Source organism: Phyllobates terribilis, unplaced genomic scaffold (genome assembly GCF_046119375.1).
Source record: "Phyllobates terribilis strain yellow unplaced genomic scaffold, ASM4611937v1 Scaffold_1__5_contigs__length_1240528914, whole genome shotgun sequence".
In the NCBI taxonomy this organism is placed as follows: Eukaryota; Metazoa; Chordata; class Amphibia; order Anura; family Dendrobatidae; genus Phyllobates; species Phyllobates terribilis.
The window spans coordinates 286113095-286127461 of NW_027362761.1; the positions used below are offsets into that span (position 1 = coordinate 286113095).

Here is a 14367-nt window from a genome sequence, read left to right on the forward strand (position 1 = left end):
ACCCCTTTTGACCTATAACCTATATTTTGCTGTCCCTTATAAACATTAACCATCACACCCCACTTCATGCTGTCCCCTCTCCATTTTCTTGCTCCACACTGGCCCTATCATCACACTGCCCCTCAATTTGTCTCTTCCTGTCATTTCCCATCTTCAATTTTTCCCCCTCATACTGCTCCCACTCTATACCGTGTCCCCTTTCTATACTAACCCGTCTTTATAATGTGACCTCTCTATACTGTGCCTCCTCTTTATATTGCCTCCTGTCTATACTGTGCTTGCGTTCTCTACTGCCCCCCTCTTTATAGTGTACCTTTCCTCTATACAAAACTGTCCCTTGTCTAATCATGCCCTTTTTGAATTCTGTGCCTTCTCATTAAACTTCATCTTTTACATATACTATGGCACCTCTCTATACTGTTACCTCTCTATACTGCACCACCCTATATTTCCCCCTGTCTGTATCATTCCCCTTCCCCATACTGCAGGTCCTCTTTATATTTCCTCCTCTACTGTATATACTGTTCAATATCTATAATGTGCTCCCTCTCTACACTGCCCTGTTTATTTTGTGTTCATACGTTATACTATGCACCCCCTCTATATTTTGACAACTCTTTATACTACCCACTGTTTATACTATGCTCCTTTCCATTCTACCCCTTCTTTTTTCTGTGACCTCTCTATATGGTATGTCCTCTCTATACTGTCCTCTGTCTAATGTGCCTCCTCTCTATAATTCTCCCTCTGTAATGTGCCTCCTGTCTATACTGTTCCCTCTCTATAATAAATTCCACCCTTAATACTGTGCTCCCTTTCTATACTGATCGCAGTCTATACTGTTCCCCCTACTGTGTATACTAAACCTCTACTCTATACTGAATCAAAATGTCTCAAGGTAGAAAAACAACCTTTATTAAATAATCAATCACAGCCCAGGCATGAGTCCAACAGTAAAACATTGGCATCATAAACAGCAAGAGAGAACAAGCAGTGGAGCACACTTTGTACTATATTGCTATAGTCCAAGTCACATAATCATGATATGAACAGGATGAGACTGAAATAAGGCTGTAAGCAAGTTTGTTAAAGTATTTACAAAGTCAAGAATGCCATAACAAACCAATAAAAGGTACTGTACTGCTGCAACAACACCAGACCCGATGTGCATATTGCCGCACTCTGAGGGTGGTGCCATCCCAGCAGAATAAAGCTTGTTTTTTACATTTATCATTGTTGTGGGCTCATTACCATTTTCTTCCTTTTCCCTTCTCTATACTACCTCCTCTCTATACCTCCCCTTGTCAAAACGATGCTCCTGTCTATACTGTGCTCCCTCTCTATACTACCCCTCTCTTTACTATGCCCCTGTCTATCCTCTGGCCCCTGTTTATAATATATCCCCACTTTTTATATTTCCTTTTGCCTATGTTGTGCTTCTCATCTATACTATGTCCCCTCTCTATACTAAGCCTCCTGTCTATACTGCCCATCATATCTATACTACGCGCACACAAATGCAATGAAAAAAACACAAGTAGCTTAATTAAACAAATATGTGCCGAAATACTGCAGAATATCTGCAACAACAAAATCTCACCAAATTGTCATTGTGCAGTATATCAAATATCACAATGCAGTAAGTAAACCTCAGGGTTAATTTACTGCCTCGTGATATTTTGTATGTTAATTTAAGAACAGCTTCATCCATATTGTATTAAATTCATTTTTCAATATCCTGTTTGTGATTTATCATACCTACTGGGTTAAACTTGATTACCTTTGTGTCATTTGCTCTACATGTGGGCTGATTCATTTTAGTAGGTGTGGATTTCTTCCCAATTTTATTTTGTCAGATGAGTTAAATAGAGAAAGAGCAGCCTCCAAGTCACAGACAGCTGGAATTAAATCTCTGATCAGGATCAGGTATTTTTTGTGCCTTTGCCTTAGGTATTGTAGAAATTACCCTGATAGTAATATAGCGCAATTTAAAAAGTTCTATAGGCCATTCTGAGTTATTATCGAGTGATATTTGCTTCTGTTGATTTAAATGTTTTAATTTGTACTATAATTGATTTTTCTAGCTTCAAATTCATTTTTAGATCCTCTCTTTGAGCCGAGAAAGCATATTGTAGTAATCTAATATAATTCATATATTATTACTTATTTATTTCTATGAATAAAATATTTTTATTTTTTCATTATTCTCAATTTTTATAGGATTGGCTATGCATTCCGAAGTCAGAATAAAATCGTGCAATGAAAGCAAAAAAAAATTACAAGAAAAAGTTGCAATCGTGACAGGATCTACATATGGGTATGTTTTTGATTAGATATGATCAGATAAAAATTCTGATATTATTCTAAAAAAAAATGGAAGCACAAAAACTTATGTTCAATATATTAACTATTGATATAGTGTAAACTTTTTTTTTTTTTAAGAATTGGCTTTGCGATAGCCCGACGCCTAGCTCAGGATGGTGCTCATGTCTTACTATGCAGTCGTAAGCAAGAAAATGTTGAAAAAGCTGAAAAACAACTAAAGGATGAGGGACTTAGCGTCTATGCTATGCAGTGTCATGTTGGCAATAAAGAAGACAGAGAAAGATTAGTGGCAAAAGTAAGAGAATTGGGATGTGGAATATTTTGAATATATTATGCTTTTATAGGTCTTGCTCTCTGAAGCTTTGATAAGTAATCCTTTTTTTCTATAAAATATGGGATTTAATGTGCATCTTTTTCCCTTATAGCTTTATAATTCTCTTTTATCTTCCATTGTTAAACAAAATAAAACATATATACAGTATACCACACTTTTTTCTTTTTGCATATAGACACGGTATATTGAAAAGCACGTTTTACTGTACTTTTCAATATAGCTAAGTGATATTCTCTTCTTAGACATTTATTGCATATCCATAGCACTCTGGGATATTTTTCTTCAAAGTAGGATCCCTGATCCCAATCCTTTCCCATCTGGAGAGGCAGGCTAGTTGTAATGCATATGACCTGCATTTGTAAGATGAATATGAGAAATCCTAGAAACATACCGTGCATATGTAATCTAAAAATACCCTTTTAAACAAGGCAATCCCTCCCAATGCTTTAGCATATAAAATAACTACATTCTGTTTCATCCAGCTTTAATGATTTTATTTCATTTGTTGCTTTATTACTATTATTTATTGTTTGGTAATGAAGTTATGCAACCAGATGTTTAAACTCCAAAATGTTTCAACTTGTTGCTACCTTTGTTAGGCTCTTGAAGTATACGGTAAAATTGATATTCTTGTCTGTAACGCTGCTGTAAATCCATTTGTTGGACCAATATTTTCCACCACGGAAGACATGTGGACAAAGGTGAGCATACAATTCTAATATAAAAATAATATAATATATGTCTCACTAGAGAAAACTTATCATTTATTTATTGTTTGTACATTTACCGTATTTTTCGGACTATAAAAGGCACCAGACCATAAGACGCACCTAGGTTTTAGAGGAGAAAAAAAAAATGTATATAAGCAAAAAATGTGGTCATGATGTACTTTTAAGGGGGGGGGGGTCTTCTGCTGACACTGGTATAGGGGTAATGTCCCACAATTCTGACAATATCCCCCATCCTGGTATATATGCCGCCCCCTTCCTTTTATATGTGGTTCCCATCCCGGTATGCATGGCACCCCTCATCCCCATCCTGGTATGCATGGGACCCCTCATCCCTATCCTGGAATGCATGGCACCCCTCAACCCTATCCTGGTATGCATGGCACCCCTCATCATTATCCTGGTAGGCATGGTCCCCCTAATCCCCATCATGCTGCACATAAAAAAAAAAATAAACACTTACTCACCTTTCTTCTCTCCTCCAGCGCTGCGTCCGGTCTGCCCGCACTGATCTCTCCATGTGAGCCGCGCATGGCATCACTGGACTCTGTGCGCCGGGAGCAGTGACTTCACTCCTTCATAGCCGGCACACAGCGTAGCCGCGCTGCGGCTCCTGCTTGCTATCTCGTGTGCCTGCTTATTAAAGGGCATGAATATTCACCCCCTACCCACACCCATGGGTGTGGAGAGCGGTTGAATATTTATGCCCTTTAACAGCGGGCACAGGCGATTCCTGCAGCAGCAGGAGCCGAAGCGTGGCTACAATGTGTGCCGCTATTAAGTAGCATGAATATTTACTGGGGAGCGTGGGGAGCAGTGAATATTCATTTTCTTTAGCAGCGGGGACAGTGTAGGCTGCAGCGGGCGGCTGCTGCCTCCTGTGCCCCGCTCCTCCACACACACACACACATATACATATATATACACACACCCCCAACATTCGGACTATAAGTTGCACCCCCCGTTTTCCTCCAAAATTTTGGAAGAAAAAAGTGCCGAAAAATACAGTAAGTTATGAAAATTTCATTTGGAAATTCCTTATTGTATGTACTAATTTCTATTGAATAGAGTTATAGGATAATTTTTGTGACTTTGTTGTATATACTTTACAGTATAGACATCTAGTATAGTATGCTTTTTACAGAAGAGAAAAAAAAAGTTTAATATTTAAAGTAAAATATGTTTTGTGCTTTAATTTTAGCTTTATATTCTGGGGTATTCATAAATTAGAAAAAAAGGTGCATCACATATTCATGTATAAATATATTTGCATACATATTTTTGCTTCTAGTCAACATAAGTCTGATTCCTAGTCACAATTTGAAGCTTCTAGCACCAAATACAATATCTATAATGAGACTCCCAACTTACCATGTGAGATGCCATTTATAATACTGGTGTGCTATTAAGAGGCAAGATATGCCTACACATCCTCTTCCTCAGTAAAACCAGTTATCTTACTGTTTTAACAAAATTCATGATGTTATTTGGATGGCTTCAGATGGTATGTATATGTAATACATTCATTTAAGGGCAAAAGACTTTTTAAAAAAAAGAGTCAAAGAATGACTTCCGGGTCTGCCAGCTACATTAGCCTGTCAGGCCTCGCCATATGCAGGGTCTAGCAGGCCTCATGTCAGTGTAACGCTGAGGTCACATGAGCATATAAAATATTGTCTGATTTACATCCAGAAAAAAGACAAATGATTTTATGTGTATTGTCATCCATCAACAATCTGTAAATCATCCATTTTTATACAGTAGCAGTTATAAAACTGTTTTCATACAGTACATTAGCAATTATGAACATTTACCAGACCAAATATAAATTCCCATTTAAAATAATTACAATGTATCCATAAAAATCTGATACTAAATGGTGGATCAGCATGATATCTGATTTTTCTTTTTTCAGATATTCTGATAAAGTGAAAAATTAAAACGGTCATCTAAACAGTCTTACTAAATAACATTAGTGTGAGTGCTGTCAGTTATTTTTAACAGACAACACTCACACCAAAATACAATTGTGTGAACTTAGTCTTACACTGAGAGGTTTTATATCATTGTTAGTGAAGAGTGAGCATGGTCGCCACTGCTCAATACTTGATAGAGCATCGGAGAGCTCGGATACGCTCATTATTCAATCGAGTTTTGTAGGTGCTCGAGCGCCATGCTAAAGTCCCCGCCTTGCATGTTTCGCTGCTGTTAGACAGACAGTAAATAAGTGGAGATTACCTGCCATACGCAGTAATGCAGTAGCCATGTTAGCATTGAGCTGTAGGGTGCATTGCTGGAAAAGGGAAAAAAAAAAAACTCTTTAAATCTCTTAGTTTGCGAATGTGAACGAGCTGAGTGTGACCGGAGCGTAAGTGCGAACGAAAGTAAGTGTGTGACTTGTTTTCCAGTGACTTTGGATTCAGGGAGTTTGGAAGGGAGGACTTTGGTATGAATTGCTGTCTGTATTTTATTAATTCTTTACTTTTCTTTTTACTTAACATTCTGTCTATTGCACTCCCCATTAGAAAATGAGCTCCATTATTGACAATGCTATCCAGTGTACATCTTGCCACATGTATGCATTCCTTGAACAGCCGGTCGGGGTTGCTTACTGCTGCGCGAGATGTGTGCACGTTGTGCATTTGGAAGCCCAGATACTGGATCTAAATGAGCAGCTGGCAACACTGAGATCCATTGACAATATGGAAAGGAGTCTGCTGCTCACTGAGCAGCAGCCGACTGGGGTAGATGTGGGGGAGGGTGGTAGTCGGGAGCTGCAGGACAGTGAGGCCGCTAGTTGGGTGACAGTTATAAGGGGGGTAGAGGGAACAGTGCCAGGGAGGCTAGTCCTGATCTGTCACACCCCAATAAGTTTGCAAAGTTGGCAGATGAGGGGAGTGATGGTACAGGGGTAGCACTGCTGCAGCAAGGCATGTCCCCTGAAAGCCGGAGGAGTGTCAGCTCCAGTAAAGAGGGAAATAGGAGAGCAGGGCAGGCCAGGCAGGTGCTGGTAGTGGGAGACGCAATTATTAGGGGAACAGATAGGGCAATCTGTCACAAAGACAGGGATCGTCAAACAGTGTGCAGCCTACCTGGCGCTCGAGTCCGGCACATTCTGATCGGGTTGACAGATTACTGGGAGGGGCTGGTGAGGACCCAGCGGTCATGGTGCACATTGGCACAAATGACAAAGTTAGAGGTAGGTGGAAGGTCCTTAAAGATGATTTCAGGGAATTAGGCTGCAAGCTGAGAGCAAGGACCTCCAAGGTGGTATTCTCTGAAATACTACCGGTACCACGTGCCACGCCAGAGAGGCAACGGGAGATAAGGGAGATAAATAAGTGGCTCAAGAACTGGTGTAGGAAGGAGGGATTTGGGTTCCTGGAGAACTGGGCCGACTTCTCTGTTGGCTAGAGACTCTACGCTAGGGACCGGCTGCACCTCAATGGGGAGGGTGCAGCTGTGCTTGGGGGAGAAAATGGCTAGAAGGTTGGAGGAGTGTTTAAACTAGGGATTGGGGGGGGTATTCATTTTATAGGTGGGGAAGATAGTGCATATAGTGACCTGGGCTCAAATAAAGAAATTGGGGGTGGGATTAGAACAGTCAATAAAGTAAGAAGGAATAGAGGTACAAAGAGATACATAAAATGCATGTACACTAATGCCAGAAGCATCACCAACAAAATGGAGGAATTAGAATTAATTTTGTTGGAAAATAATTATGAGATGGTAGGGATATCTGAGACGTGGCTGGACGAGAGCCATGACTGGGCAGTTAATTTACAGGGCTATAGTCTGTTCAGAAATGACCGTACAAACAAGAGAGGGGGGGTGTTTATATGTAAAATCATCCTTAAAACCCGTCTTGCGGGAGGATATATGTGAATCTAATGAAAATGTAGAGTCCCTGTGGGTGGAGATAAGGGGAGGGGGAAAAAATAATAAATTACTGATAGGGTTTTTTTTATAAGTCTTCAAAAATAATGGAAGTAGCGGAGAATATCCTCGTAAAGCAAATAGATGAAGCAGCGACTCAAGGAGAAGTCATTATTATGGGAGACTTCAACTACACTGAAATACATTGGGGGACAGAAACATGTAGTTCAAGCAAAGGTAATAGGTTTTTGACAACTATGAAAGACAATTACCTTTCACAACTTCAGAACCCAACAAGAAGGGGGGCACTGCTAGACCTAATATTAACCAATAGGCCAGACCGCATATCAAATATACGAGTTGGGGGTCACTTGGTTAATAGTGATCACAAAATAATACGTTTTCATGTAACCTTTAATAAGATGTGTAGTAGAGGGGTTACAAGGACACTAAACTTCAGGAAGGCAAATTTCCAACGGTTGAGAAATTATCTTAGTGCAATAAAATGGGACGAAATCCTGAGACATAAAGCTACACAAAGCAAATGGGAGACATTTATTAACATCCTGAATAGGACCTGTGCACAATATATATACCCTTTGGGAATAAACATGCTAGAAATAGGAGGAAACCACTATGGCTAAATAGAGCTGTAAGGGGCGCAATAAGTGACAAAAATAAAGCATTTAGGGAACTAAAGCAAGTAGGTAGTGATGAGGCATTAAATAAATATAGAATATTAAATAAATTATGTAAAAAACAAATCAAGGCAGCAAAGATTGAGGCTGAGAGAATCATTGCCAGAGAAAGTAAAAATAATACCAAAATATTCTTTAACTACATAAATAGTAAAAAACTAAAAAATTATAGTGTTGGCCCTCTTAAAAATAGTCTGGGTGAAATGGTGGATGAGGATGAGGAAAAAGCCAATATGCTAAATGATTTTTTTTCAACCGTATTTACACAAGAAAATCACATGACAGAAAACATGATTAGTGATAACAAAAAGTCTCCATTAAATGTCACTTGCTTAACCGAGCAGGAAGTACGGCGGTGTCTAAAAATCACTAAAGTTGACAAATCCCCGGGCCGGGATGGGATACACCCGCGAGTACTGCAGGAATTAAGTAACGTCATAGATAGACCATTATTTTTAATCTTTAAAGATTCCATAAGAACAGGGTCTGTACCACACGACTGGCGTATAGCAAATGTGGTGCCAATATTCAAAAGGGGACAAAAACTGAACTTGGAAATTATAGGCCAGTAAGCTTAACCTCTACTGTGGGTAAAATCCTGGAGGGTTTCCTAAGATATGCTATAATAGAGTATCTGAAGAAGAATAACCTCATGACCCAATATCAACATGGGTTTACGAGGGACCATTCCTGTCAAACTAATCTGATCAGTTTTTTTGAGGAGGCAAGTTCTGGACTGGACCAAGGAAATGCAGTGGATGTTGTGTATATGGACTTTTCAAAAGCTTTTGATATGGTTCAACACAAAAGGTTGATACATAAAATGAGAACAATGGGGATAGGGGAAAATATATGTATGTGGGTTAAGAATTGGCTCAGTGATAGGAAACAAAGGGTGGTTATTAATGGAAAACCCTCAGATTGTGTCTCAGTTAACAGTGGGGTGCCACAGGGGTCAGTATTGGGCCCCCTTCTTTTTAACATATTTATTAATGACCTTGTAGGGGGCATACAGAGTAATATTTCAATATTTGCAGATGACACTAAACTCTGCAGGGTAATCAATACAGAGGAGGACAATTTTATATTACAGGAGGATCTATGTAAACTAGAAGCTTGGGCTGATAAATGGCAAATGAGCTTTAATGGGGATAAATGTAAGGTAATGCACTTGGGCAGAGGAAATAAAATGTATAATTCTATGTTTAATTGTAAGACACTGGGCAAAACTGTAACTGAAAAAGACCTGGGTGTATTGGTGAACGACAAGCTCACGTTCAGTGGCCAGTGTCAGGCAGCTGCTGCAAAGGCAAATAAAATAATGGGATGCATTAAAAGAGGCATAGATGCTCATGAGGAGAACATAATTTTACCTCTATACAAGTCATTAGTGCGACCACACTTAGTATGCTGTGTACAGTTTGGGTCTCCGGTGTATAAGAAAGACATAGCTGAACTAGAGAGGGTGCAGAGAAGAGTGACCAAGGTTATTAGAGTACTGCAATACCAAGACAGGTTATTACACTTGGGGTTATTCACTGTGGAAAAAAGAAGGCTTAGGGGTGATCTTATTACTATGTACAAGTATATGAGGGGACAGTACAAAGACCTTTCTACTGATCTTTTTACTCTGAGGCCTGAGACGGGGACAAGGGGGCATCTTCTACGTCTGGAGGAAAGAAGGTTTAATCATAATCACAGACGGGGATTCTTTACTGTAAGAGCAGTGAGATTATGGAACTCTCTGCCGCATGATGCTGTAATGAGTGATTCTCTATTAAAATTTAAGAAGGGCATGGATGCCTTTCTTGAAAAGTATAATATTACAGGTTATATATACTAGATTCCATGGTACGGCGTTGATTCCGGGAACTAGTCTGATTGTCGTATGGAGTTGGGAAGGAATTTTTTTCCCCAATGTGGAGCTTAGTGTTTGCCACATGGATTTTTTTGCCTTCCTCTGGATCAGCATGTTAGTTTATGGGTTGAACTAGATGGACTTAGTCTTCCTTCAACCTTAAAAACTATGTTACTATGTTAGTATGTTGCTGTTATTGGCCGGTTGCATCGCATGATCGGGTCTTATATAAGGCCCGGTGACCCGATGCTCAGCAAATTCTCCTCTGGAAGCAGTTTAAGGAGAGTTGTTATAAGAGGGAGAGCTTATTTTAAAGCAGGCATATAGGTAGTGTTTAATATTGCTATTGTAGTACTTTTACACCGCTGCTGCGCCATTAAAAGTCCTTTTTAGTGCTAAATACTGTCCTTTCTCTAGTAAAACTGCTGTTACCTGCATTCAGTGTAAGGATAGTTGGTGGAGGAAGGATAGTTTTGGATTAGAGGCATATAGGAAGGATTTATTGCCTTAAAGTCCTTCCGTACGTATACTGCTGCGGCAACCTAAATACAGATATCCTTTTCATGGCTACATACTGTTGTTTCTGTGATAAAACCACTGTTACCTGCATTCAGTGTATTAATAGCCGATGGAGGAGGGCCAGTTTTGGATTAGAGCCATATAGGCAGAGTTTATTGCCTTACAGTCCATCTATGGGTATACTGCTGTTGCAGCTTAAAAGCAAAGATATATTCAGGGCTGCATATTTTATTTTCCATTTTAATACCAGAAGTTTTCAGGTTTATACTACTGTATATAACTGATTTAAAATGTATAAGGCATGTGGTAAGAGACGGGGAAGTTGATGCGCTGCTGATGGTGCACATAGAGGCAGAGGCCAAGGTCATAGTCAAGGTGATACTGTGCCTGCTGCAGCAGCACAACAAGAATGCTCATCCATGAGACCTAGCTTCCTGTCCCACTTTGCAGGGTGCATGGGACACTGCTCTAGAAGCCAGAACAGTACCAACAGTTGGGCAGTTGGATGGCAGATAATGCTTCCAGTATGTTTCGCAGCACCACCTTGTCTTCCACACTGTCCAGTCTCACTAGCCAAGAGTCTGGACCACATAATTCTCACCCTGATCCTCTTTCCTCCCATCACTGTGAGTCCCAGGAGAAAAGTAATTCCACACTCGGACACTCCGAGCAACTCTTTACATTTTCACTTATTGATTCTGGCTTCTCGCTCTGCACATTCAAGAGGGATAAGAGGAGATTGTGTGTAGTGATGTCAAAAGAAAATGATGGTGAGAAATGGCAATTAGTGTCTCAAGAGGTAGATGATGATAAGACAATCAATAAGTGATTTTGTTCAGTCTACAAGTCAGGAAGACCAGGCTATGGAAGTGGAAGATGAGGTGGTGAAAGATGAAGGATCTGACCCAACCTGGGAAGGTGACATGCATCACAATGCCAGCAGCATCCCAGACCAAAGGTTAGGTGCTCCCAGTTGGGCGCTTTTTTAAAGAAAGTGCGAACGATAAAAGGAGTTTGTAACCCGTGCTGTACAAAGATTAGCAGGGAAACACTTTGGCCAGCATATTACAAATAGCGGATTGGTGGTGTGGAATGGCTACCACTCACACCCCATATCCGCGAAAAAAACGTCTACTCTAAAGATAAATGAAAAACGAAAAGGACGAAAGAGTATATTGGCATAGTTAAGCTTTATTATAAAAAAAATATTAGTACAGCAGTATCAAAAGGTATAAAGACAATGTATAAATATGTGGATCAAAAAGTCTCACCATATCGTCAGACCCATATAAAAATAAGGAACTCAATACCTAAACAGTGCATCATAGATTAAAGATGCCTCGACGCGCGTTTCGCGACTGCTTTCTCAAGAGGCATGCGCGTTGAGGCAACATTCTATAACCTTGTGGGTGAGTCATTTTGGTCATGGGATATATTATATGAGGAAACATCCTGCTTAGTCCAAGTGTTTCCGTGGTTCCCCCCTGGACCCTATCCTTGGGGGACCCACGCTTATTCATGGCGATTTCTTTTCTTTTTTGTGCATATTCCTGCATCTTTAATCTATGATGCACTGTTTAGGTATTGAGTCCCTTATTTATCTATGGGTCTGATGATATGGTGGGACTTTTTGATCCACATATTTATACATTTTCTTTATACCTTTTGATACTGCTGTACTAATAATTTTTTAATAATAAAGCTTAACTATGCCAATATACTCATTCGTCCTCTTCGTTTTTTAAAGATTAGCAGGGGCCTGAACACTCACAGCTTGACCATTACCAGCATGCTCAGGCACAAGTCATCAAAGCAGCTGACTGGGTGGGCAGAACACCTGTGTCCACAATCAGTGTCTGCCTCCTCTCCACAAAGTGCAGGTGTAGTTTTAGAAGAAACAATGCACCACAAAGATGTTGTTCATGGTAGAGAGACAGTAGAGATCAGTGCCTGGAGACAGATAGACTCTCACCTGATTTGCTGTCGCCCCCAATGTAGATTGGCAGCCAGCGCCTGAGTGACTGCACAGGTCGCACATAACTAAAGCTAGCCATGATTGAAATTAACCAACATGATCCTCAGTCATACTGGCTAGCATGGCGTACTGGTATACATTTGTAATGATAGGCATATTGTTAACATTAAGGAAACTGATGGCTGATGGAAGGCAATTGTTATGAAAAAAATGGGGGCATTTTTTTCTCCCTTTCAAAATGGACTGAAAATTGGCTTACTAACAGAATATGCAGCGTTACCTCTGTGAAGATTTAGTTGAGGTGATGCCTGCTGCTAGCACAACTGACTAGCAGACCCTGTGCAATCCTTGTAGACATAACTCTTCCTCACCTGTGCCAGCTTTAGGGCTACAACAAAAAACCGAGGCAGCTGCAACAGTTACATTGTATTTCACATGATGAAATAGATGTTTTATCTGCCATACCCAGTACCCCAAAACACAGTGTCTGCAAATTGAGATTCTTGTTTTTATCTTAAGTCATGTGACAAGGCTCGTTAGCAGGACCAGCTCCAGATTTTCATGGGCCCCAGGCGAAGAGTCTCAGTGGGCCCCTTTAACACATACCATGGTTCATGATTCACAGATATGGTGGAGAAATTTAGGTATACAACACCGGGCCCAGCCAACCTCCTTATCCTTCACATATGCAGACATACGCACACACACACAGTACACGACATGCACAAACACACAGTACGCAGACATGCACACACATAAACATACAGGTATATGTACATATTTGAAGGCAAATTCATAAAAACACATAAAACAGACAAATATATATACACACACACACACACACGTATGTATTCCCAGTATACATGCACAAACACATAGATACATTAAAATATTTTTCATATGGGGACGCTGGCAGAAATCCTCGCTCACCTCCCCTGTCCTGTCATCTGTCCAGCTCCTCTGGCATGTGGCTGTGCAGGTCAACCGGTGCGTCAATTTCACAGACATGGCCCTGGACCCTCAGGGGGGCCCACTCACCGTCGGAACCTGAGCCACTCCCCCAGCAGCTGTGCAAAGCCACTGCCGCTGTTTGATGGGCATCACTTTACCAGAAATGGCCGGGCTCCGCGCAGTGCGCTCTGCGGCTGTGTCTGCTAATAATGATGTGGTTGGGGCAACACACAAGCAAAATTATAGGTGGTGACCAAACTGCATCATTACTAGCAGACACAGCTGCACAGCGCACTCCACACAGCCATGTCTGGTAAATTGACACCCTTTAAACAGCACCAATGGCTGCGTACAGCTGATGGCTCAGCGCCCTGGCTCCAATGGCGAGTGGACACTCCTGATAGTCCAGGGCCCCGGCACTTGGTGTGCCGGGTGCTGACAACAGCCCTGCTTATTAGAGAATCAATATTGACTTTTAGGATTGCTAATTCCAATAGGTGGCACTATAGTTCTAGTCCTCTTCCTCTCTGAAGAGACAGTTTGCATATTTCCCTGAAGAGCATTGCGCCTTAAAAGTCTCCTCACCTTGACATGCTTAACAGGTCACTCTCTACAAGGAGAAACGTTACCCCTTTGATAATGATCAGACTCCTCGAACCCAGCCAAACCAGATCTCACACTTTGCACTGATGAGGGGCAGTACCCCAAAACACAGTGTCTGTAAATTGACATTCTGGTTCTGGCTTTTATCCTAAGTCATTTGACTAGGCTCGTTAGAGAGTTGAAATTGACTTTTAGGATTGCTACTTCCAATAGGTGCCACTAGAGTTCTAGTCCTCTTCCTCTCTGAAGAGACAATTTGCATCTGCCATAGTGACATCTGGATGCACTGACTAAACAGACAGGTTCAGTTGTACATAGATTGTGACCTTTCTAATGCAGATACTCTGAGCAGATACTCTGAGCCTTGATGCCATAAAATCCTGGGTCAACAGTTAGGACCAGTGACAAGAACTGGTGTTAAGGGAGGGCAATAACCCTTCACGGTTGACCAAGTGAGTGTCAAATTATTATGTTGATTGCGCAATCCACAGAAAACCAAA

General features: G+C 40.8%; 1 protein-coding gene across 3 annotated transcripts in view; it reads left to right on the plus strand.

Moving 5' to 3' along the window:
- Positions 1-1015: 1015 nt before the first annotated feature.
- The window catches only part of LOC141258137 (dehydrogenase/reductase SDR family member 4-like), a 207685-nt gene continuing 194333 nt past the window's right edge, over positions 1016-14367 (plus strand). For 2 of the 3 annotated variants that reach the window (XM_073673146.1, XM_073673156.1), the window contains exons 1-4: positions 1790-1926; positions 2221-2317; positions 2443-2620; positions 3259-3360. In XM_073673146.1, the coding sequence (XP_073529247.1) occupies positions 2229-2317; positions 2443-2620; positions 3259-3360 (369 nt within the window). In that variant the 5' untranslated portion in view covers positions 1790-1926; positions 2221-2228. Of the gene's footprint in view, positions 1133-1789; positions 1927-2220; positions 2318-2442; positions 2621-3258; positions 3361-14367 lie in introns of those variants that run through there. The other variant, XM_073673151.1, reaches the window with a different exon arrangement.